Raw genomic sequence first — 26,009 nt, 5'->3', positions numbered from 1 at the left:
ATTTATCATCCTTGGTCACGATGGTACTTGCCCACCAGCGGCAAGATGAGGGTGTGGACCAGCCTGGGGCCTTTCTGTGCTCTTATTCTGATCCTAGCCTCTGCTGTCCATGCCCAGAGGGCCCAGGACATTCCCAGGCCTTGCCATCCCCATTCCAGGGCTCTTCACACTTCAGCAGGAACCGCTTCCCATTATCCCAGGGATCTCCTTCCCCTACTCAGCATCCAGTCTGCCTAGAAGGAAATCTGAATGCGGGGAGGAGAGTTTCATTCTGGAGACTGACCCATCACGAATATATCTGGAGACTGACCATCAGGGTTGAGGGTGTAACCTCTATCATCAAGTCAGGGTCCCAGTCAAGTCCCAGCAGCCTGGGCCCCAGCCCATACCCTGGGGCTGCTGTTTCTATAGGAGAAGGGAATTTAGTCATCAAAGAGAGATGCTTCTCCCCATATATTTTCTAGTGATCAGATTCCCTGGAGTCTCATGGAATCCCATCATTTGATAAGAGGCAATGTCAAAGACACAGGAGTGGTTCATGGTCCAAGTCAAAGCCAGGCATCCTCCTGGGTGACTCAGTTTACCCTGAGACAGAGTCGGGGCCTTCCTCTCTGTTCCCCTCCTCCGGCACCCAGCTCCTCCTCACAGGCGTTAAACTAGGCTACTCTTCCTGGCTGACTTTGGGAGTCTTTCGCTCTCTGCTCCATCCCAAACCACCCAACCCTCCAGGGGGCCCCAGGGAGGTGGGCAGGTCCCCTCTGACCCCCTCCTGACCCCGCCCCCACCCAAGCCCTGCCTAGTTGCCTGCTTCTCCCACCCCACTGCCTCTTGGCCTCCTGCCATCACGTGCTGATTTATCCTGAATTCAGAGCAGAATCAGCTGATTTTTAGCTAATTTCTCTTCCCACAAGTGACTGCACTTGAAAACCCTCTTCCTCTCCGTGACACAAATCCCCAGCCTGCCTGCCCGCCTGCCAACCAATTTGTGAGGAGCAATTGCCGCTTCGCCCACCACCAGCACCAGCTCCCCTCATTCCTCTCCCGGCCTCAGCCCTCCCTCTGCTCTCCCCTCCGCACCGCTTCCTCCATCCCTCCCGGACTCCAGGAAGTCCAGCTTTCTGCACCTCTTTATGGGGACCCTATGCTCTTCAGAACCAGAGAAGGAAAGAGCAAGTCTGGTGACCCCAGAAGTTGCCCCCTGCTCAGGATAACTCTGGTGACCTCTTTCGGACTGTCACAGCTCCTGAAAACCCCATGCTTGGGTGGATACCCGGGGATCAGTGCTACACTGTCGAAAGGAAATAGAATGTGAACCACATGCAAAATTTTAAATTTTCCAGTAGCCCCATTTTTTACCAAGTAAAAAGAAATGTTGACATTCATTTTATTACTCTATTTTATTTAACCCAACATAACAAGAAGTTATATTTTTAACATACAATCAATGTAAAGAATATTAATGGGATATCTTCCATTGGTTTTTTGCATAAGTCTTTGAAATCTTTGTGTATTTTACGCTTATATCACATCTCAATCTGGATGTGAAATTTTCATCTGAAATACGTGATCTGTATTTAGATTTCACAAAATTTATAGCTGAAAAGTAGAGTCGTATGCATAAGTTGTTCCACACATGCTTAAAAGTGTTCTAATAACTGAATTGGGGATCCGTTCTTAATTAAATGTAAATTAGTTAAAATTAAATCACATTAAATCAAAGGGACACCAGCCACATTGCAGGAGCTCACAGGCACGTGTGGCTCGTGGCCCCCGCATTGGGTGGTTCAGGTCACAGGGCCTGGATACCCTGGCTCCTGGGCAGCTGGAGAACAGGCATCCCAGAAGCCTGCCCAAGAGAGGGGAGCAGCTCACACCCCTGCCCCACCGCTCATCGACCTGTGGCCCAGGCGAGTCCCATGGTCCCTGAGCCTCAGTTTCCCCATCTGTAAACTGGTGCCTATGGCAAAGTTGGGAGGACTAAATAAGGTGGCCCAGGTGGGTCACATGGTCTCTGAGCCTCAGTTTCCCCATCTGTAAATTGGTGCCTATGGCAAAAATGGGAGGATTCAGGGAGGTGATTCAGGGAGAATGGATCACGTTAGATGTCCCTTGTCGTGGCTGTTATGCAAAGCGTCTGGGGCAGTGAGATCCAGTGTGGCGCCCCGTGTGGGGAGCCCCCTACACTTCCTGCCACCCCAGGGCCCACCCTATGGCAGGAGCTCACCGGGAAGACACCCCTCCTCTTTGCTCGGGCTCACCTGTGATTTTCATGGTTTGACCTTTGGAGCCCCATTTACCCCAATAACCCACTTGTGCTGGGATGACCTTCATTAACAGTAAATCTGCTCCAGGACTCACTTCTCTGAGACCCACTCAACTCCCGCTATCTCCCAGGGAGCCATCCCATGAAATGCCTGAGGCCTTGCCCAGTACCCTGCAAGGCTTAACGTACGTCCCCGAGCCTGCGACTCCCACCTCTCCATAGACTCTGAGTCTGTCACTTGGACTAGGGCTGGCAGGGAGAGCTCTTCCCTGCACAGGCAGGCAAATCTCCAGGAGGGGAGGCTGTCATTTATTGAGCACCTACTGTGTACCAGGCACTCTGCAGTCACCCCAGACCAGCTTAGCCGCCCCCTTCCCGGCAACCATCACATGCTCTTTCATTCATTAACCCCACGAGCATTGATTCGACTTCCTCTGGGACCTCACCCTCCATGAAGACAGACCCTGGCTATCTCGCTTGGTGGGGAATCTCCGGTGCCTGGAACACAGCCTGGCACGTGTCAAGCATTCACCTAGGAAAGATTTATTGAGCTGGGGCCTGAATTCACACAACCCTGAGAGGTAGTGACTTTCATCCCCATTTCCTCCCTGAGAAGACTGAAACTCAGTAGGATGAAGTCACCAGGATACCTGGGGGCAGAGCTAGGCTTTGAGCCCAGGCCTTCCTCACCCCTGGGACCCTTTCTCACTGTGCCAGCATCCCTGGCCACCTCAGCCCCCATCGAGCCCTGCAGGCTGCCACCTGGGCCTGAGCACATGGCCATCTCTCCTCCATTCCTTCCAGAGCCAACAAGCCAGCCCTGAGGCCTGGGGCAGCCCTCGTATTTTTAAACTCAGAACTCGCCTTCCTTGAGGGCTCCCTGTTTACCTGGCTGTGCCATGCCGTGCTCTGGCTTGGGCTCTAACTGTCTGTCTCCTACTTGTGCCCCATTAATCTGAGCCGTGGTACCTGCGTGCCCCCGTATGTAATAAACAACTTAGAGCACACTTTTATGGATTCAGCTATATCAGCAGCTTTCAATCCGATCGCTCTTTATGGCACCTACATGAGGCTTTTATATTGTTGCAATTATTTTGCTTTATATGCTTCCTTTCTTTCCCCCTTCATTTTACTTTATTTTTTACATTTTATTTGCATTCTTCCTGGGCCTTTTCTATGAAGGCCTGGAGTCAAGGAAGGAAGACCTGCCCAGGGCTGACAAGGTGGGCCAGAGGGGCAGTGGGGCCACTGTGCACCCTCTTCCTAACCCCATAAAGAACAGCCTGTCACTGTCACCGCAGGGCCCAGCATGTCATCGTGGCTACTACCTCCAGAACCTTCTGGAAAGGGGCCAACTGGATAGATTTGTTGTGGAGAAAAAGTCCTCAGAGGTTGTATTTTCAGGAGCCAAGGATCAGGCATACACAGAATATTGGAGTTTCTGCCAATATCGGGCCTACACTGACCCACCAAGATGAAAATCTGGCCTCTACTTTAAAAAAAAAAAACTCAAAATATAAAAAAAAAGGAAATGCTACCACCTCTATCAGAAGAGTTTGGAGTGTTTCTCTTTTTTTTTTTTTTTTCCAATAAAACCCACTTACAGGAAGTTCTTGTTCATTTCAATCATCGACCCTGGGAGTTGGACGATGGTAACTCTAGATCCATTCATTTGTTCACTTAACACACGTATTTGAGCACTTACTGTGTGCCAGGCATCCTTCTTCGTGATGGAGGAGTGGTGGTCGTCAAGACTGCATGAGTTGGCCAGGGGTGGTGGCTCACACCCGTAATCCCAGCACTTTGGGAGGCCGAGGTGGGTGGATCACCTGAGGTCAGGAGTTCGAGACCACCCTGGCCAACATAGTGAAACCCGGTCTTTAATAAAAATACAAAAATTAGCCGGGCGTGGTGGTGGCACCTGTAGTCCCAGCTACTTGGGAGGCTGAGGCAGGAGAATCACTTGAACCTGGGAGGCAGAGGTTGTGGTGAGCCGAGATTGTGCCACTGCACCCCAGCCTGGGCAACAGAGCCAGACTCCGTCTCAAAAAAAAGACTGCATGAGTCAGCTCTTGGTGCCATAACAAAGCACCGCAGCTGGGGGCTTACGAAGCAGACATTCCGGCTCCCACCATCCTGGAGGCTGGAAGTCCCAGATTGGGAAGCCAGCATGGTCAGCTTCTCTTCTCAGCTTGCAGATGTCTGCCTTCCAGCCGTGTCCTCACATGGTGGAGAGAGAGCCAGCTCTGGCCTCTTCCTCTTTGTATAAGGACATGAATCTGAAATATGGAAATATTCACACCTAACAAGTACCTGGAAACCTGCTTTCTGAGAGTTTCATCCTTAACTCTTTCATTTCATTCAATGAGATAATTAAAGTATTAGATGCTTTCCTAAGCAAAAGTTGACAATATGTTAAGAGAACATTTTTCTTTTTCCTTGGGACCCTCATTGGCCCTCATGAGGCCCGGCCCTCGTGGCCTCATCTAATCCTAATCACCTCCCAAAGGACCCCTCCAAATGCCATCACATTGGGGGTTAAGGCTCAACATATGAATGGGTGGGGGACACAGCTCAGTCCACAGCAAAGACCCATGAGGTTCCTTGTCAGGGAGAATTTTAGTCTCTTATGGCCTGTGCAACAAAGTACTCCCAGCTGAGCGGCTCACAACAGAAATTGAGCCTCTCACAGTTCTGGAGGCCAGAAGTCTGAAAATCAAAGTGTCAGCAGGGCTATACTTCTCTGAAGATTCCAGGGGAGTCCCATTTCTTGCCCCTTCCTGGCTTCCGGTGGTGGCCAGCAATGCTTGGCATTCCTTGGCTTGTGGCCACATCCCTTCACTCTGCCTCTGTCTTCACAGAGACTTCCAGCCTGTGTATCTGTGTCTCAATTTCCCTCTTCTTACAAGGACGCCAGTCGTATTGGATCTTAAGCCCACTCTGATCCAGTATGACCTCACCTTAACTAATTACACCTGTAATGATCCTATATGCAAATAAGGTCACATTTACAGGTGCCGGATGGGCATGAATTGGCGGGAGGTGTGTTGGGGGAGGGGGACAGTGACTCTGACCTAGTACAGAGACTTTGCATTCTGGTGGAGGATGTGGACAATGCAGAACTAAACCAACAAAGTCAACCCAGGCAGAGGGAAGGATTTGAAGGGAATGGAACAGGATGGGGTGGTGGTGGGGAGAGGAGGGTGTGGCTACTTTACATGAGGGGTGGGGAAGGCCGTCAAGGTCAGCGATGTCTCTCCTTGGACCCTGGTGTGGTGACCCATCAACAGAGGAAGTGGAGGGATCAGGTAGTCCCTGGGGTCACTGTCTGGAGGTCTGCTCTGGGGCTGCCCCCATGGCCACCTGCTCCACTTGGTGAGGATAAAAGCCTCCCAGGGCATCAGCTTCTAATGAGGCTGGGCAGGAATAGGATTTCCAACCTCTGCCCCCAGCTAACATCTGATCTCTCCCCAGATGTAGGGGGGCCTGCAGACCCCATCGCACCCACCATCATCATCCCACCTAAAAACACCAGCGTGGTGGCCGGGACCTCAGAGGTTACCTTGGAGTGTGTGGCCAATGCCAGGTAGGTAGTGCCTCTTCCCTCACTCCTGCACCCCTAACTCCAGCTGCTGCTCCCAAACTGCTGGCTCCACGGAGAGCAGCCAGAAGCCGCATCACCTGAGGATCCAGGACAGAGGAGGAGGGATGCAGGGAGACCCGCTGGCTGTTGTCAGAGGGTTGCTGTGTGCAACCAGGGCTGGCTTGTTCTCTGTAGCCCAAGAAGAGAAAACCAGGCCCTGGATGGAAGTTACAGGGAAGGGGACGTCAGCCTGGGACGTACAGGACTGGAGGGAGGGTGGACTCACTTCTAACCCTTGGAGGAGCCCAGAGGGAGCAGGTGGCCTCTCAAAGCGAGCCCTCTTGCACGCAGGGGTGTGCAGGAGGGAAGTGTGCGTGGGAAACGATTCACACGGTGGTTAAGAGTACGGCTTTGGGCGCGATGGCTCATACCTGTAATCCCAGCACTTTGGGAGGCTGAGGTGGGCGGATCACCTGAGGTCGGGAGTTCAAGACCAGCCTGACCAACACGGAGAAACCCCATCTCTACTGAAAATACAAAAATTAGCCAGGCGTAGTGGCACATGCCTGTAATCCCAGCTACTCTGGAGGCTGAGACAGGAGAATTGTTTGAACCCAGGAGGCGGAGGTTGCAGTGAGCAGAGATTGCACCATTGCACTCCAGACTGGTCAACAAGAGTGAAACTCCATCTCAAAAAAAAAAAAAAAAAAAGAGTACGGGCTTTGTAGGAGGGCAGATCAGGGGTCAGGAGCCACCAGGGCCCTTCCCAGCCATGTGCGGCCCCCACCTCTCCCACACAGGAAACAATTATGAAACCCCTGAGCCTCATTATGTGTGGCTAAGTGCCTTCCATGCTCTGCGCCATGCTAAGCGCCTTCCCACAAGACCTCCTTTCTCCCAAAACAACTCTATGGCATAGGTGTCACCACTTAAGAGCCCAGAGAGGGCAAGTGGCCTGCCCAACGTCACCCAGCTCATGACAGCTGAGTTGAAATGCACTGCCCCCTCTCCCCCAGGTCTGTACTCACTGCCGCCCTCTGGGCCTCAGTCTCTGCATCTGTAAAATGGGAATGATCTGAGCACCAACCCCAGTGGAAGGCGCATAGGCAGCGCACTGACCCAGCCTGACCTGACCCTTCCTAAGTGCACTATGAAGTTAAACCAATGGGATGGGCAGGGGGTTAGACTGATGATCCCCCCGAGGTCCCCTTGACCTGAACCTTCCTGGAGAGGGAGAATGTGTCCTGTAGCAGCATTTTTTTTTAAGACAGGGTCTCACTATGTTGCCTAGACTGGTCTCAAACTCCTGGGCTCAAGTGATCCTCCTGCCTCAGCCTCCCAAAGTGCTGGGATTACAGATGTGAACCACCGCGTCCAGCTTTTTTTGTTCCTGTTATTATTTTTGGCAGCATTTCTAAAAGTATGCTCCTCCAATCCCAAGTTTCTCACAGGCATAGCATATTAGCCTGTTTGCATTGCTATAAAGGAATACCTGAGACACAGTAATTTACAAAGAAAAGAGGTTTATTTGGCTCACAGCTCTGTAGGCTGTACAAGAAACATGGCACCAGCATCTGCTTCTGGGGAGGCCTCAGGAAGCTTCCAATCATGGCAGAAGGAGAAAGGGGAGCCAGCATGTCTTATGGCAAGAGAGGGAACAAGAGAGGGGAGAGGAGCTAGACTCCTTTAAACCACTAGCTCTCACATGAACTAACAGAGTAAGAGCTCACTCCATCACCAAGCGGGTAACACCAAGCATTGTGGATCACATTTCCACATGAGACTTGGAGGGGACACACATCCAAACCCCAGCACAAGGGCAAGGCCACCAGGGTGCAACTGCGCAGTGAAAGCCCTGAGAAGCCCCTCAATGAAGAACCTGCCCAGCATCACTCAAGCTACTGTCACTCAAGCCACTGTTTCCCAGACGTATGCAGCCACAGAACTCCTTTTCCATGGGGCCCTTCTGAATACCCCATGACACTAGCAGGGGCCCACTTTGGAAGATCCGTCCTCAGGGACCCACCAGGTTCTTAACAGGAGTGCCTAGACAGACTCACGTCTCGGGGGCTTGGGGGTGCAGGGGTTGGTGATGGTGGAAAGCCAGGCCAGACTCACACCCTTGCTCTTCTCTTGCAGTTGGGGGGTGGGTTTTTCTGTCTGTCTGTCTGTCTGTCTGTCTGTCTTGTCTGCCCTTATCTCCCCTTTTCAAACGCTGGGTATTTCATGTTTCTGTCTGTCACTTGCCCTCACCCTCATCTCCTCCATGTCACTGATTTGTAGTCAGATGGGGCACAACACACAGGGAAGACCAGAGAAAAGAACTGCAAGCCAGGCTGCTTTCCTGCTTTGCCTGAGCTGCCAAGCCCTGAGTTCCAAGTCCATCAGCAGGCCCTGTTCCAAGCACTTCACTGGCACTAATGCATTCATTTTGGCTACAACCCCCTGGGCAGGCACAGATGTGTCCACTTTACAGAAGAGGAAACTGAGACCCAGAGCCCTGTGGGAACTTGCCCAAGATCTTGCATCTACAAAGTGGCAGGAAGGTGGCAAACCCAGGCAGCCCGGCTCCCAAGCCCACACTTCTTATCACCCCCTGCCCTGCCTCTCGGGCCTCCAGGAGTCCTCATGGCTGAACACTGGCCTTCCCTTGCCTTCTGCAGGCCCCTGATCAAGCTACATATCATTTGGAAGAAGGACGGGGTGTTGCTGTCAGGCGGCATCAGTGACCACAACCGCCGGCTCACCATCCCCAACCCCACCGGCAGCAACGCCGGCTACTACGAGTGTGAGGCTGTCCTGCGCAGCAGCAGCGTCCCCTCTGTGGTCCGGGGCGCCTACCTCTCTGTGCTGGGTGAGACAGGGCGGGGCTGCTAGGGCTCCCCTGAGGGGTAGGGGCAGCACGGCGAGGGTCCTCCTTAAGGGTGACCCCCCGCAGTGGCTGGATCAAAGTGAGCATGGCTCTGATCCCCTCCCCTGGTCCTTCCTCCTACAGAACCGCCTCAGTTTGTCAAGGAGCCAGAAAGACACATCACTGCAGAGATGGAGAAAGTGGTGGACATCCCCTGTCGGGCCAAAGGTAATGAGGTGGCACCGATGGAGGGGGACAAAGACCCCAGATCTTCAGCCTCTCTCATCCTTGTCATGGACATTTCTAAATTCCAGCTTCTTCTCGAGACCATGTCACTAGGCAGAGAGTCTGTCTGGCTGTCTGAGCAGGCAGCCCAGGAAACAAACAGGCCAAATTACCATAATCTCAGGCTGGAAATCAACCTTTACAGTACCATAACTTGAGGGTTACAAATGAACCCAACTTACAGTAATTTCAGGACAGGTGACAGACCCAAATTGGCCCAAATTTGAGAGCTGTAGACAATGACAAATTACCGTAATGCCAGAACCAGCAGCCCCCGGGCGCATCTCACCTGAGATGTATCTTAGAAGCTCGGCCTGTTTCCTGGGCCATTTTGCTCCATCTCCTCTGCCAGCTCCCTCCGCTATTCCTACTTAACCCCCCTTGAAAGAATTCCTGGAGAATTTCTACTTTCCCCTTCCCCACCGTCCTTCCTTCTGATTCAGTTCCGCCAAAAGACAGCCCGCAGCCAGGGTGAAATCCGGGATGATAAAGAGAGAAGAGCGTGCACAGTGGGACACGCTGAGCAAAGGGGCAAAATGTGTCTCTGCAGGAGTGAGGATTGTTCTGGAGGGGATGAGTAATGACTTCCCTTCTGAGACTCCACAAGGGGAAGGCAAAGATCCATCCATTCAGGCGGCAAATATTTTTTGAGGGCTTACCATGTGCCGATAGTGTCCTCAGGAGTGGGGAGATACAGAATAAACCAAACAGCCAGATCCCTGCTCGTGTAGAACGTAACATTCTCGGGAGAGAGATGGGCAAGCCGATAAACAAATAAAGAGACCTTATTTCATCTCATCTAAAATGCCATGGGTTGTAAGATGCCCCATTATTTTATGGACCACTAAGAAAGAAAAAAGGCAGCCAATTAAATTATGACATGCTGTCGATTATAAGATGCATCCTGATCTCGGAGACGTGACCATGGGAAAGAGAGCGCATGGTGGATTGGATGAAATGTGGCATCACAGGCTGTCAGGATCAGAGGGTGCCGGGAAGGGAAGGCAAGCAGGCTTAGTGGGGACAGGGCCATGGGGTGCTCCTTGGGATAGGGTGTGGCCAACTCTTCTGGGAAAGTCTTTTTTTTTTTTTTTTTTTTTGAGACAGAGTCTCACTCTGTCACCCAGGCTGGAGTGCAGTGGCACGATCTTGGCTCACTGCAACCTCTGCCTCCCGGGTACAAGTGATTCTCCTGCCTCAGCCTCCCAAGTAGCTGGGATAACAGGCATGCACCAGCACACCAGGATAATTTTTGTATTTTTAGTAGAGACAGGGTTTCACCATGTTGGTCAGGTTGGTCTCAAACTCCTGAGCTCAGGTGATCCACCCGCCTCAGCCTCCCAAAGTGCTGGGATTACAGGCGTGAGCCACCGTGCCCAGCCCGGCTGGGAGAACTTATGAAAACAACGTGCCAGGCTGAGAGTGGGGAGAGGAGTCTCCTCCTTTCACCTCCATGTGCAAAGCCGGTATGGGGGGCTTCCAAGTGCCCCCCAGGGAACACTGGACCCTCTACGTGCTCTTCGACACAGGGCGCCATGCATTTGGGAAAGCATCCCCCACTTGGAGGTTCCCAGAGCACACATACGTGTCTGCTAAGTACTGCAATAAAAAATAAGAAATTAGGCCAGGTGCAGTGGCTCACACCTGTCATCCCAGCACTTTGGGAGGCTGAGGTGGGAGGAACGCTTGAAACCAAGAGTTCTAGACCAACCTGGGCAACATGGCAAGACCCCATCTCTACACAAATAGAAATAAAAAATAAAATAAATAAATTAGTTTGTCCAATCCAGCATTTCCATGCTAAACTGATTCCAGGATCTTTACTCTATCCCAAAGACTTTGAGAATTGCCACTCAAAGAGCATCTTCCTCCTCTCCCTAGACCCAAAGTGGCACCTCTGAGAAGGTTCTAGACACCAAGATTCACCAGGGACCCCCCGCAGATTTCCAGGCCCGGCCTCCACCCAAGCACCCCTCCTAGGTGGAGAGGAGGCAGGAGGCGGGTTGACAGTGGGCCCACGTCTTGCCCACAGGTGTGCCGCCGCCCTCCATCACCTGGTACAAGGACGCAGCCGTGGTGGAGGTGGAGAAGCTGGCCCGCTTCCGGCAGCGCAGCGACGGGGGCCTGCAGATCAGTGGCCTGCTGCCCGACGATACCGGCATGTTCCAGTGCTTTGCCCGCAATGCAGCCGGCGAGGTGCAAACTTCCACCTACCTGGCTGTCACCAGTAAGTTGGGCCCTCCCTTGTGCTGCCCGTGAGCCCCTCTTCCCAGGAGGCAGCTTTCTTCCAAGGTCTTCCGAGGGGCCTCTTGTGCGCAGCACGCTCCATTATGCAGACAGGATCCCCAAAGGCCGCCTGCTGCCCGGCAGCCTGGGGGCACAGCCAGTTACCGCTGCTGCCTCTGCAGCCCTGAGTCCAGAGCCCTGGAGGAAATCTCCGGTCCCTAGAAGTTCTCTCCAACGTCCTGGGGCCCAGGTTGGGTTCACGGCTTTTTGAGAAAAGGAGCTATGAAACCAACCACGGGTACCAGCTCTGGCATTTCAACTGTCCCTGGGTTCCCAGGCAGGGCTGAAGTGACCCCATTCCAGAGGACCTGCTCATGTTTCCAAAGAAGAGAACTGGTGTTTTTCTCTTAGTTCTCCTGCTCGCAAATCCCTTTCTGCCCTTGGAGTCTCTGTCAGGGGTTGTCATAGTTGCCCTGGCCGCTTCCCGGAGCTGTTTTAGCAATCAAAGGTGATACTGTGGGCCAGGCGCAGTGGCTCACACCTGTAATCGCAGCACTTTGGGAGATCGAGGGGGATGGATCACTTGAGCCCAGGAGTTTGAGACCAGCCTGAGCAACATGGCAAAATCTCGTCTACCAAAAATACAAAAAATTAGCCGGGCATGGTGGCACACTCCTGTACTCCCAGCTACTAGGGATGCTGAAGTGAGAGGACCACTCAGGCCCAGGAGGCAGAGGTTGCAGCGAGCCAAGATGGTGCCACTGCACTCCAGCCTGGGTGACAGAGTGAGACCCTGTCTCAAAAAAACAAAAGAAAAAAAGATGATACTGTGAGTGGCCCATAAGCTCAAAGGTCTGTGTAAATGCAAAGCACTGGTGGGCTCCTCAGGAAGCATGGGGATGTTCAGGGGCCTCCTTGAGCTCCATGGTGTTCATCACCCAGACCCACAGAGGCCGCAGATAGGGCAGCTGTGGGGCAGAGAGCTTTTGGGTATGCCCCAAAGGTGGCTACCAAGGGGCTGCTGTCTTGCTTCTGGCTTCCAAGTGCAGGTGAACTTAGCTCTGTTCCCACGCCCATCTGGCAAGCTCCTTCCTTGGGGGCTGGGATGAGGCAAGGAGGGCGCAGAGCCAGGAGGCTGCCCCAACCCTAAATGGTGGCCGTGGCCGAATGGAGCTCCTGGGGCAGGGCCACTTAGAAAGTGGCAGAAGTCCCCCTCTTGGCTGTGGCTGTTTTTCTTTTAAGAAGCCAGAGCCTTCCTTTCACTTTTGGCTTGTGAACCCCAATAACCTTGTCAGGGAGGATGTGAGCTGCCTTCTGGGGTCTTCAGTTGCCCCCAAATACAGGCCTGAGAATCCAAGCAGGGTGGGGACTGGTGTCACCTGAGTCCTTCCACAGGGCCGGTGGCATAGGGGAGTCCTCATGGCCCCTCCGGGCTTCTTCCCAACACTGGGGCCCCATCAAGATGCCTACATCCTTCCTAGTGGAGGGCCCCTCACCATGGCAGGGGGAGGATGAGGGCCTGGACCTCGGTGGGCTTGGAGGCCCCTGGCCCTCTGGCTTGGGAGACCTCTCCCAGGGTGTGGCTAAAAGGCCCCACTTCTCTGTTTGCAGGCATCGCCCCTAACATCACCAGAGGCCCCCTGGACAGTACGGTGATCGACGGCATGTCAGTGGTGCTAGCATGTGAGACCTCGGGGGCGCCCCGACCAGCTATCACTTGGCAGAAAGGTAGATGGGACAGACCTTCAGAGAATGTGGCTGTGTCATAACCTAGGAGAGTCTTCAGAACTAGGCTCTGGAGCCAGCCAGGTTGGGTTCCCCACGTACACTTGTGAAGGTCATACACTGTACAACCCAAGAGAGCATCTCTCGGCCGGGCGCAGTGGCTCATGCCTGTAATCCCAGCATCTTGGGAGGCCGAGGCGGGCAGATCACCCTGAGGTCAGGAATTCAAGACCAGCCTGGCCCAAAGTGGTGAAACCCAGTCTCTACTAAAAATACCAAAATTAGCCGGGCATGGTGGCAGGTGCCTGTAATCCCAGCTACTCGGGGAAGAGGCTGAGATAGGAGAATCGCTTGAACCTGGGAGGTGGAGCTTGCAGTGAGCCAAGATCATGACACTGCACTCCAGCCTGGGAGACAGTGCGAGACTCCGTCTCAAAAAAAAAAAAAAAAAGAGCATCCCTCACATCCCAGCCTTGCCAGGCTCAAGGTCCAGCTCTTCATCTTCCAAGACCTGCCACCTTGGTGAGTTACTAACTCACTCTGAGCCTCAGGTTCCCCATCTGTAAACTGGTGACAATAATATATATACCCCGGGGTGATGTGAAGACTAGACTATAGCATGCATGTGAGGGTCCTGCATTGTGCCTGGGAGGCCGGAAGCCCAGGAAACAATAGGTGCTTGATGATGAATATTATTCTGGTGGTGGCTGCTGCCAGTCTCTTACCCCGGGCAGCTCAGAGATCTCCAGATGGCGGAGCCAGCAAAGCCCAAGTCACCTCCCTAAGTCCATCTGCCCTGTGTACTTCCTCTTCGCCTCTGTGTGTGCACACTCACCTTCACAACTCTCCCCATGCACACACACACACATGCACACACACATACATACACATGTGCACACACACATGCACACACATACATGCACACAGATGTACATACACATGTACAAACACAGTTGCTCCTTCACACCGGCAAGCCCCAGCTCAGAGGTGCCTCCTCCAAGGACTCACCCTACCCCAGCCCCCAGCCCTCCCCTCCAGCCCTACCTCCTTCACCCCCTACCTTCTCATGCACTTGGTCATCGGCTTATTCACCTAGCTCATGGTCTGTCTCCCCACAAAGTCAGGGGCGTCGGTTTTGTCCACTGCCGTCTCCCAGGACCTAGAACAGAGTCTGGCACACGGTAGGCACTCAGTAAACATTTGTGGGGATAATAGGGGCACACCTAGGCACGTGCTTACACATGGAAATAAATACACCCACCCAGCACACTCAGTTCACTGTGCCTGCACGCATGTACAAACGGACATGCGACCCCCAGATGGACACATGGAGATTCCCTTCCTTACGGGGGTGGGGGGTTCTTTAAAATAGACATAGTCACAAAGACCTGCATTCCAGGCTCACTCCTGCAGGTGCACTTGCACTCTCTCTTTCTCCCCCTCTTTCTCTGGCCAGGACCCTCCCAGGCTCGGCCCCAGGCTCCCTGGGTCCCCCTGCAGAAGGAGGTCTGTCCTGACCAGGGCTGCTGCTGGGGGACACCGTGTCCCTCTCTACCCCACCCCCACTCCAGGCAGCTCCTGTCACTTCCCTTCACTCCCTTGAAGGTGACTCTCCAGAAGCATCCTGCCGCCGGATGCCCATTGTCACCTTGTCAGAGCTGTCCCCCCCCAGCCCCCCCACCCAGGTGCCAGCTGCCTCTGAGGGCTGTGCCGGGCTGCTGCTCACCATCATCAGGAAACTGCGCCCCCTTCTCTGTTGAAGGGCACGTGGTGTGGCGGGCACAGGAGCATCAGGGGACCTGGGCTCTAGGCTGCCCACTCTGAGACCCTGTGTCCTCGTGTCCGTCCCTAAGCCAGAAAGCTCTCCGGGTCTCTCAGCCCCCACCCCAGCCCCACCACCATCTGTCCTCATTCCTTCCAGCATTTCCAGAGCCAGGGGCCTGCGGGGGGACCACACTGCCCTGGAGCGGCCAGGGAAGGGCAGGGTGTGCCCTTGGGGGCTACAGGCTGACCCCCACCCTGTTTTGCCCTCAGGGGAGCGCATCTTGGCCAGTGGCTCCGTGCAGCTGCCTCGCTTCACGCCCCTGGAGTCGGGCAGCCTCCTAATCAGCCCCACACACATCTCCGATGCAGGGACCTACACCTGCCTGGCCACCAACTCTCGGGGGGTCGACGAGGCCTCAGCAGACCTAGTCGTTTGGGGTGAGTGTGCAGAGCCACAGGGCTTTATATATTTGTGTGTGTGCATGTGTGTGTACATCCCTGCAGGTGCTGAGGACTCAGGACAGCTATGGGGCACAGGCTCACACCACCAGTGTCTCCACCCCCAGTGTCTGTCCCAGTCAAGGCCCTTCTCATCAGAGGGACAGTGACAAAGTGGTTCAGAGGCCAGGGACTAGGAAGATTCTGCCAGTGATGCTATGCTTGGCCGACTTGAGAGAACACTGAGGTTATAGGAGAGTTGCCTTCATACATTTTAGGGCAGAAATTGGCAAATATTTTCAAGAAAGGGCCAGATCATAAATATTTTAAGCTGTGTGGGCCAGACGGTCTCTGTCACAACGACTCAACTAGCTTCCATTTTATCTAGAAAGCAGCCACAGACGGTATGCCATCCAATGGGCGTGGCTGTGTTCCAGTAAGGGTTTATTTAGCCAAAAAGGCCACCTGCCAGATTTGGCCCCCAGCCTGTAGTTAGCCGACCCCTGCTGTAAGACAGCTTCTCAAGCCACTTCCAACTTTGAATCCACACCCAGCATACCTGTGGGCCACTTGTCTGGGCTGAGCCCGTGGGCCCTGGTGCATGAAACACTAGACTGGAAATCAGAAAACCCTATTTTTACCCTGGCTGGACCACTGATATGCTGAAAATATGGTCCTGATCATCCTTAGAGTTTGGTCTCTCCATCCCATACATGGTTTGTGAGAGCAAAATTTAATGAGCCCCCACTATGATGTGGCATCCGAGAATTAAAGTACCAGGGAGCTCATTGTTCTTTTTAACCATCTGGGGACTTTCATATGGTACCTAGTCTGCCTTCATCCACCCAGAGTCCAGCCACACGGTCCCCACACCCCTTCTCACCATGCTGTCTCCGCTGTATCTTTCAGCTCGGACCCGTATCACCAAGCCCCCCCAGGATCAGAGTGTCATCAAGGGCACCCAGGCCTCCATGGTGTGTGGAGTGACCCATGACCCCCGAGTGACCATCAGGTACTGGCTCTGCTGTTGACTCCAGGCAAGAGGGGAGGGGGAGCCTCTGGCAATAGCTTGTAGCTGGGCGAGTGTCCACACCAGGGAGGTAACAGCTGCAGAGCCACGCCTTCTCCTGGGCGGTGGCATTTCCAGAGCTGAGTGCAGGGCTGAGAGGTGGGGGGTATGAAATAAACACCCAGGAACTGAGCTACCCTGAATTGAGTTAAGCCAGTTTCCAAGGCGGGAGGAAAAGAGGAAGGGGTGCAGAAAGATGAAGTAAGAGGAATGGAGGAGGGGGTGAGGGAGGGGAAAGGAAGAGGCTTGTGGGTTGGTGAGCATGGACAGCAGGGAGCTGCTCTCTCTGGCCCTGGACGCCACTGCTAGTGTCCCCCAGCCCACCCCAAATCTTGGGCCCTCTGGCCTCTGAATGGGCAGCAGAGGGGTCTGGGCAGGCGAATATGGGATCAGCTATAGGGGTGGGGCAGGAGATGACCCCTGGGGGGACTCTGCAAGAGAAGCACATGTGGGAAACTGAACCTCCAAATCGAGGTCACCCCACCATCTTCCATGGCCAAGCCAGGACCTTGGCAAGGGACTTGGCTTCCAGGTAACTCAGTCCCGCTGTGGAAGCCACTAAAAGGGCTGGGAGGAAGCAGCCAAGAAAGGTATAAAAGCCATGACCCCTCCCAAGCACCTGAACCAAACCCTACCCTCACCCCCAAGGCTTTGGAAGCTAAAACCAGGAGGAGATCGTCCCTGCCTTCTCTTCCTTGAGCTCCAGAATGCTGAGGGAAATGCAACTGCTTCCTTAGAAATAAATATTCCCTGCGTGTTGCTTCTCTATTTTATGAGCAATATCACTGTCAAAGCAACTGGCATCGAGGCTGGAAGGGGCCGGCTCTCCTGCACTGGGAGAAATGGCCTCCTCTTCATGCCGGACGCAGCTGCGTCTTGGGGCGCCATCTGGTGGCCACTGGGCCTATGACAGTCTGTACGGCCACACCAAATGAGACTCCGGGAGCCCAGGTTGGTACAAGGGGCTCCGGGCTTTTGGCCAACACTGATTCTCAGAGAACAGTTTGAGAAACACCTCATTAAGTGTTGACCACTTAAGGCAGTCATCAAGTGACGCTAGCACAAATGCAAAAATGTACGTAGATGTATTAATAGTTAGAAGATTGTTGACTGAGATTCCAGAATATGCTTATTTCTGGGTTTAATAGATTTTTCTTAAAAAATTAACATACCAACTATAAAAAAGGTCCTGGGAGATAACCCATATAGAATACTGCTGTGTATCTCGGGCCCATTCATTGTGTAGTAGCTATACTTTTAGCATTCATTAATAGGGAAACTCTGAAATTCAGTATACTTTAAATCAGATTTTATTTATAAAAATGTCATCTTTATAAAGATGACTTACTTATAAAAGTATCAACTTATTTAAGAAAGACATACATTGTATTCATTCTCTAGACAATTACTGATGCATAATGGGATTCGGGGGTCTCTTGCAAAGTAACCTGCAGACCCACTCTGTAGGCTCTTCCAGTGACCTACACGTCAGAAATCCCTGTACCAGGTTACTGAAGGGGGGTCCTCGCCTTAAACGGAATTAACCATCTAGGGCCATCTTTTCAAGATGGGGGGTGAGGAGCAGAATCATCCCTTTATCCCCCCCAAAATTGGCAAAGTCTATGCCCAAGGCCACCCCAGCAGCACCCACCCCAGTCTGTCTTCCTTGGACTGGGGGGATGGGGGCATCCCTTCTACCCTCCGTCTTGAGGTAGATCTTGGGGATGGGGTGGGACCCAGACCTCAGCAATTTTAAAAAGCTCCCCAGGTGATTCTAATGTGTCACCAGGATTGAAAACCCTGTTCTATCTGCAAAACACAGCAGGGTTCCCTAAGCAGGCTATTAGGTGGGTGCAAACGTAACTGCGGTTTTTGCCTCCAAAAGGAATGTCAAAACTGCAATTACTTTTGCACCAACCTAGTAGAAAGGATCTCAACAACCAAATCAGACTAAAGTGGTGCCGCTGAACCCTGAGTAACTTGTCCTCAGAGCAGAGCCAGGTGCGGGGGTGAGGGTCTGAGCAGGTGCAGTGGTGAGGGCCTGGGCAGGTGCAGGTTTCCAGCATGAAAATCTCCAAAATAGTTCTAGAAAAAAACACTTCTGGCCAGGCGCCATGCCTCACTCCTGTAATCCCGGCACTTTGAGAGGCCAAGGCAGGTGGATCATGAAGTCAGGAGATGGAGACCATCCTGGCCAACATGGTGAAACCCCGTCTCTACTAAAAATACAAAAAAAATTAGCTCAGCCTCCCAAAGTGCTAGGATTACAGGCGTGAGCCACCGCGCCCAGCTGGATTTTGGCCATTCTAATAGCTGTGCTGTGATAACTCATTGTTGTTTTAATTTGCATTTCCCTAATGACCTATGATGTACAGCACCTTTTCATTTGCCTATTGGTCTTCTGTGTACCTTCTTTGGTGAGGCATCTGTCAATGACTATTTTTTAATCAGATTGTTTTCTTATTGCTGAGTTTTAAGAGTTCTTTGTAGATTTTGGATAGCAGTGCTTTATCAGAGGTATCGTTTACAAATATTTTCTTCTAGTGTGTGGCTTCTCTTTTTATTCTCTTGAAAGTGTCTATCGAAGAGCAGCAATGTTTAATTTAATGAAATCCAGCTTATCTGTTCTTTCTTTCATAGATTGTGCCTTGGATGTCGTATTTAAAAAGTCATTGCCAAACCCAAGGTCATCTAGATGTTCTCCTGTATTATCTTCTAGGAGTTTTACAGCTTTGCATTTTACATTTAGCTCTGGGATCCAATTTGAGTTAATTTTTGTGAAGGGTGTAAGATCTGTGTCTAGACCTTTTTTTTTTTTTTTTTTTTTTTGCATGTGGATGTCAAGGTTTTCCAGCACTGTTTGTTGAAAAGACTTCTTTTTTATTTGTATCTTTGTTTTTGTTTTGTAATTGATTTATTGGAGAAACCAGGTTCTAGAAGACAGAGGTCAGCAATCTTTTGCTGTAAACGACCAAAAAGTAAACATTTTAGGCTTTAAGAGAGCCATATGGTCTTGTCATGACTACTCAACTCTGTTTATAGTGCTAAAGCAGCCATATGTAAACAGGCACTACGTAAACAGATGGGCATGTCTGTGTTCTAATAAAACTTTATTTACACAGACAGGCGGCAGGCCATAGTTTGTTGATCCTGCTATGGAATATTCAACATTCTGGATTGGCCTGGCTGCTTTCTCACAGTGTTGTTAACCTGTTCTTCTATCCTCTGCATTTATAATTCAATTTCAGTAACTGCTAATTAGATTCATGTTCAATTGTTTTGGCACAAATACTTCACGGGCAGTGATCTCTGCTTTGTAAAGCACCACATTCTGAAGCAAAGAATGTCTGCTTGCCATAGCCTATTTCTTTTTTTTCTTTTTTTTTTTTTTTATGAGGCGGAGTCTCACTCTGTCGCCCAGGCTGGAGTGCAGTGGCGTGATCTCGGCTCACTGCAAGCTCTGCCTCCCAGGTTCACGCCATTCTCCTGCCTCAGCCTCCCGAGTAGCTGGGACTACAGGCTCCCACCACCACGCCCGGCTAATTTTTTGTATTTTTAGTAGAGACGGGGTTTCACCGTGTTAGCAGAATGGTCTCAATCTCCTGACCTCGTGATCCGCCAGCCTCAGCCTCCCGAAGTGCTGGGATTACAGGCATGAGCCACTGCGCCCGGCCCCCATAGGCTATTTCTTACATGGGAATTACTCTCTGCAACTAAATTTGCTTTTAAGTAAAATTCTGCCTATCCTGTGCGTGCTGGCAAGTCCTTTCTAAATAAAGGGATGAATTGAAGGTGATTACTGTTGTTGATTTGTAAATAGGTATTAAAAGACTTAAAAATTAACTCAACAATTTCACTGCTGAGAATTTGTCCTTGAGGAAGTGATTTGGAGTGGTTGTAAACATTTTGCCATAAGGACCACAGCTTTAACTATAATATTAGAAAACAAAGAGCTAAACTGGATGTCCAACATTATGGGATCGGTTAAATTACAAAACAGCTATACTGAAACATTGTGCATCCAATAAAAAATCATGGTGTGGAAATGTCACATCAAAAAGAGTTTATGATATTTTTATTGAGTCAAAAAGCAGCTTTAAAAACAGGATGACTGGTCAGGCGTGGTGGCTCAAGCCTGTAATCCCAGCACTTCGGGAGGCAGAGGCAGGCGGATCACCTGAGGTCAGGAGTTCGAGACCAGCCTGGCCAACATGGCAAAGCCCCGTCTCTACGAAAAATACAAAGAAAAAAAAAAAAGAAAGAAAGAAAAATAGCCCAGCGTGGTAGTGTAGGCCTGTAATCCCAGCTACCAGGGAGGCTGAGGCAGGAGAATCGCTTGAGCCCGGGAGGTGGAGGTTGCAGTGAGCCAAGATCGCACCACTGCACTCCAGCCTGGGTGAGAGAGTGAGATTCTGTCTCAAAATAAAATAAAATAAAATATAAAAACAGGATGGCTGAATAGATTGCTGTATACCATTCATGTAAATATACTGTATCATTTAAAATATATAACAATGGCTAACTTTTACTGACCACTTGCCGTGGTTCAGGCACTACTCTATTTTATATCAGCTCGCACAATCGTCACAGCAGTGCTATGAGGTGGGTGGTGTTAGTTTCCTCATATTACAGGTGAGGCAACTGAGGCCCAGCAAGGTTAAATAAACTCACCTAAGGCCAGGCGCGGTGGCTCACACCTGTAATCCCAGCACTTTGGGAGGCTGAGGCAGGTGGATCACTTGAGGTCAGGAGTTAGAGACCAGCCTGGCCAGCATGGTGAAAACCCATCTCTACTAAAAATACAAAATTAGTCGGGCGTGGTGGTGCTCGCCTGTAGTCCTAGCAACTCAGGAGGCTGAGGTACAAAAATCACTTGAACCTGGGAGGTGGAGTTTGCAGTGAGTCAAGACTGCACCACAGCACTCCAGCCTGGGCAACAGAGCCAGACTCGTCTAAAATAAATAAATTCATTAATAAATTAGCTCACCCAAGATGACAAAGCTGGAGAGTAGCAAAGCCAGCATTTGGCCTGAGAGTCTGACTTCTGAATGTAGCAGTGCTGCAGTGCACTGCCTGTCTGGGCAGGGAAGAAGGGTCTGGTAGATATGCACACATTCAAATGTTAATCATGGTTCCCTATTATCAGAAAACTTTTGAGTTTTCTTTTTCTTTTCCTTTCTTTTTTTTTTTTTTTCTTGCCTGTACTTTTTACTTTTCTGTTGGTTCTGCTTCTGTTTTTTGTGGGGGCTTTTTGTGTGTTTTTGAGACGGAGTTTTGCTGTGTCGCCCAGGCTGGAGTGCAGTGGCACCATCTCGGCTCCCTGCAACCTCCACTTCCCAGGTTCAAGTGATTCTCCTGCCTCAGCCTCAAGAGTAGCTGGGATTACAGGCACTGGCCACCACACCCGGCAAATCTCTGTATTTTTAGTAGAGACAGGGTTTTGCCATGTTGGCCAGACTGGTCTCGAACTCCCGACCTCAGGTGATCCACCCACCTCGGCCTCCCAAAGTGCTGGGATTACCTGTGTGAGCCACGCGCCCAGCCTGGTTCTGCTTTTGAAACTTAGGTTAAAAATATTACAGATTCACTCTCTCTAGTTATCTGACATTCTGCAAACCCAGATAGTCCTGGGAGCCAGCAGCTCAGGCCCCCACTCTGTACCCCAGTTGAACGGGGCTATTTGCAAAGCATCTCAGCCACCACTGGGTTCCTCACACTTGTACTGAGAACCAAGGCCAACCTTGCCTGGGGTCATTGTGTGGCATCCTGCCCCCCACGGCTGGCACTCCCTGTATGTTGATGACAATGATAATGGTTCTATTTCCTCAAAAACAAATTCAGAGAAGATATTTTTTATTGTCAAGCACTGATGCGTGTGTAATTTCTCAAGCCCCATTTGTATTGACTGATCGAAGCTAAAGTGATTTTTTGGACACTAAAGTCAATTTGTCACACTGATGCATTGATATAATGATTCCCCTCATAAAACTAATTCAGAAATGTAGACTATGAGGAAACTTGAATTCCTTTTTCCAACTGTAATCTTTTAACCTCTTCAGAAGAATACCTTTCACTGGCTGTTTTGCAATCGCATCTGGCCAGAAGCAACAACGCTTTGACCCACGCTGAACTGAAGATGTAACGACCAATAATGACTGAATGCATTTGCTCTCCCGCTCTTCTGCACCCTCCCCACAGGAATGATGGGCTTCCAGACTGCTTGGCCTTCAACAGTCCTGCTCCCCGATCCCAGTGTCCTGCCTGGCTGTTGCCTGCAATGGTCCTCTGCCCAGCTTTGGAGCTATTTTCTCGGGACAAGCTTCAGGCTAGGCCCACTCCCGAGGCACCTTCGTCTCCCTCTGTACTTACGGGTTCTTCTTAATTTTAGGTACATCTGGGAGAAGGACGGGGCCACCCTGGGCACGGAGAGCCATCCTCGTATCCGCCTGGACAGAAACGGCTCCCTGCACATCTCACAGACGTGGTCGGGAGACATCGGCACGTACACCTGCCGGGTGATCTCAGCAGGAGGCAACGACTCTCGCAGTGCCCACCTGCGAGTCAGGTAAGGGCAGCCCTCCTAGGCCCCAGCAGAGGAGGTCCAGGCAATAGCAACTGGCAGGCTCAGGGCCAGCTGAGTCCCTTTTGTCAGATCCCCAGGCCACGTGTGACCTGAACTTTTCAGCTTTGCTCAGGACATACCCCCAGCATCCTTCCAGGCCTTTCTCTCAGCTCAGTTAGGCCCCCCGTCAAGAGCAGGGGGGTGTAAGGATGGCTTTAGCAGGAGGGCTCTGATTCCAGAGAGAAAAATCTCCAAGCAGATGGCCCAAAGGCCACATTTTACGTCTGAGCATGAGGTATCATGGAAGCGCAAGGCCTACACAACCTGTGTCCACAGTGCCCCCGTCACCTGCCTGCAGACCGCATAGGGATGCCTGACCACGTGTCTCTTTCCTCCAGGCAACTGCCCCACGCGCCCGAGCACCCAGTGGCCACTCTCAGCACCGTGGAAAGGCGAGCCATCAACCTGACGTGGACCAAGCCGTTTGATGGCAACAGCCCCCTGATCCGCTACGTCCTGGAGATGTCGGAGAACAGTAAGGTTCCCGTGGCCACCTCCAACACCTCCCACCCGAGCGTGGACTTAGGAGTCAGCTCTGGGCTGGGTTCCCAGCTCTCCTGTTTCCTAGTTCTGGGCCTTTGAGCAGATCCTTCCCTCTGGCAGCCTCAGCTTTCCCATCTCTGAAGGAAAAACAGACATCTGCCTGTCAGGTGCTGTTAGAGTTGAAAGAGATGACGCACAAGAGGTGCTTAACTCAGAGCCTGGCACAGCAGAAGCTGCAAAGAAAATGGCCGCTATTTATTTATTATTTACTTATTTATGTATTCCCCAAGTCAAATTAGCAGGCGTCATTTGCATTGCATTTTATTTATTTATTTTTATTTATTTATTTATTTATTTATTTATTTTTGAGACGGAGTTTCACACCTGTCACCCCAGGCTGGAGTGCAATGGTGTCATCTCAGCTCACTGCAACCTCTGCCTCCTGGGTTCAGGTGATTCTCCTGTCTCAGCCTCCCGAGTATTTGGGATTACAGGCATACGTCACCATGCCCAGCTAATTTTGTCTTTTTAGTAGAGATGGAGTTTCACCATATTGGTCAGGCTGGTCTCAAACTCCTGACCTCAGGTGATCTGCCCACCTCAGCCTCCCAAAGTGCTGGGATTACAGACATGAGCCACTACACCCAGCCTGAATGGCATTTTAAACACTGCTTGCCTAGAGCTCATCAATTGTGGGGGGTAGTGGGGGAGACGAATGCATCTCAGTTCCCATGAGCCCTTACTTTGCTCCGGCACCCTCCACCCTCTCCTCCCCAGGGTCGTGTGAGCTAATGGGACCTAGAAAAGTGGCATGGTGGGCCACTCCTGCACCAAGCTGGGGAGGCTGTCTCTTGCCAGCCCCAATGAGGCTGGACCCTGCTGGGAGTGGGGAGTAAGAAGCATGCTTCATCCCACCCAAGATGCCCACTTCTGCCCCACTCACTGTCCCTGCAGATGCCCCCTGGACTGTACTCCTGGCCAGTGTGGACCCCAAAGCTACCTCAGTGACAGTCAAGGGCCTGGTTCCTGCACGCTCCTACCAGTTCCGTCTTTGTGCCGTCAACGACGTGGGGAAAGGACAGTTCAGCAAAGACACTGAGAGGTGAGGGCAGTGGCACTCTACAGGGGCGTCGCCAGGACTCCAACAGGGAGGGGCTGCAGCTGAAACCGATGTGGCAGATTCTGGCTCAGCTCCTCCTGGCCCCCTCCAGGCTTCCGCCTCTGTAGAAGGGGAGAGCAATCCTCGTGAGCACCTCGCCAGGATGTTGCAAAGGTTAAGTGGGGTGCTGTGAGTAGGGCACTGGGGAACGCGGTGAGCACCAACCAAATGTAGTCATCCCAGTTACCAGGAGCTGTGCAAACTCAAAGGCTCACCTCCTTCCACGCCACATCGGCATGGGCTGCTGTCGTTGTTAAATGGATGCAAAATTCCAGAGAGATACGGGATCTACACAGATCTCCATATCCATGTCTTGCACGATGCCAGGCCCTGCTAGGGTTCCCACAAAGCTTTTATAAAATGATGGAAATTGTTGGGCGCAGTGGCTCACGCCTGTAATCCCAGCACGTCAGGAGGCTGAGGCAGGCGGATCACCTGAGGTCAGGAGTTCGAAACCAGCCTGGCCAACATAGCAAAACCCAGTCTCTACTAAAATATGAAAATTAGCTGGGCATGGTGGTGGTCGCCTGTAATCCCAGCTACTTGGGAGGCTGAGGCACAAGAATCGCTTGAACCAGGGAGGCGGAGGTTGCAGTGAGCCGAGATCCAGCCTGGATGACAGAGCAAGACTGTCTCAAAAAAAAAAAAAAAAAAAAAAAAAAAGAAAGATGGAAATTGAATAAAAACTGCAGGTACTTCATATAAAAACATCACACAGTGATACCCATCTATGTAGAAGGAGAATTCATCCTCTCCAGCTCCGTAGAACAAGCAGCCACCTCTAGCAAGAAAGATGTCATGGGAGAGGTCAGAACAACCGTGATACAAATCACGTGCACAAAGCTGTGCACTTGGCTCTTTAAAAGACGCCTGGGGCTTAAATCAATCATGGTGGTTTTGCCACAGTTGCAATGAGCTTGGGTCTCTCTGGCTTGTACTAAGGTAGCACCACTGGGGTCAAATAGTCTCACAGGAGGGAGTAGTGGCAGGTGGCAGCCGGTGTGGAGAGCAGTTACAGGAGGATTTACATACTCACTGTTTACTGAGCAGCTACCGTGTGCCATGCCACGTTTGGACCACTGGAGTGGGGACAGGGAATGAGCAGACACAGCCCCAGCGCATCTGGAGATACACAATCCCAACAACAGAGAGGCTGAAAGTGTAGGGGAAGCTACCCTGCAACTTCTCCTGCCCTGCGGCTGCACCACATGACACTGACTCACCTTCCTAATGTGCCTTCATGCTAACTGCCCTGAGTCACCAAGAAAAAGGCCAAATCCTCACGCTTGTAATCCCAGCACTTTGGGAGGCTGAGGGGGGCGTGGATCACTTGAGGTCAGGAGTTTGAGACCAGCCTGGCCAACATGGTGAAACCCCATCTCTACTAAAAATACAAAAATTAGCGGGGCATGGTGGCAGGTGCCTGTAATCCCAGCTACTCAGGAGGCTGAGGCAGGAGAATTGCTTGAACCCGGGAGACGGAGGGTTGCAGTGAGGCGAAATCATGCCACCGCACTCCAGCCTGGGGGACAAGAGTGAAA

General features: G+C 51.7%; 1 protein-coding gene across 2 annotated transcripts in view; it reads left to right on the top strand.

Moving 5' to 3' along the window:
- The window catches only part of SDK2 (sidekick cell adhesion molecule 2), a 314,055-nt gene that overhangs the window by 199,397 nt on the left and 88,649 nt on the right, over positions 1 to 26,009 (top strand). For both annotated transcript variants that reach the window (XM_054457341.2, XM_054457340.2), the window contains exons 6-15: positions 5,738 to 5,849; positions 8,510 to 8,700; positions 8,842 to 8,925; positions 11,015 to 11,209; positions 12,820 to 12,936; positions 14,968 to 15,135; positions 16,045 to 16,147; positions 22,593 to 22,769; positions 23,165 to 23,301; positions 24,264 to 24,411. In XM_054457341.2, the coding sequence (XP_054313316.2) occupies positions 5,738 to 5,849; positions 8,510 to 8,700; positions 8,842 to 8,925; positions 11,015 to 11,209; positions 12,820 to 12,936; positions 14,968 to 15,135; positions 16,045 to 16,147; positions 22,593 to 22,769; positions 23,165 to 23,301; positions 24,264 to 24,411 (1,432 nt within the window). The remainder of the gene's footprint in view (positions 1 to 5,737; positions 5,850 to 8,509; positions 8,701 to 8,841; positions 8,926 to 11,014; positions 11,210 to 12,819; positions 12,937 to 14,967; positions 15,136 to 16,044; positions 16,148 to 22,592; positions 22,770 to 23,164; positions 23,302 to 24,263; positions 24,412 to 26,009) is intronic.

Source organism: Pongo pygmaeus, chromosome 19 (assembly GCF_028885625.2).
Source record: "Pongo pygmaeus isolate AG05252 chromosome 19, NHGRI_mPonPyg2-v2.0_pri, whole genome shotgun sequence".
NCBI classification, from domain to species: Eukaryota; Metazoa; Chordata; class Mammalia; order Primates; family Hominidae; genus Pongo; species Pongo pygmaeus.
This window is presented reverse-complemented; position numbering and strand designations above follow the sequence as displayed.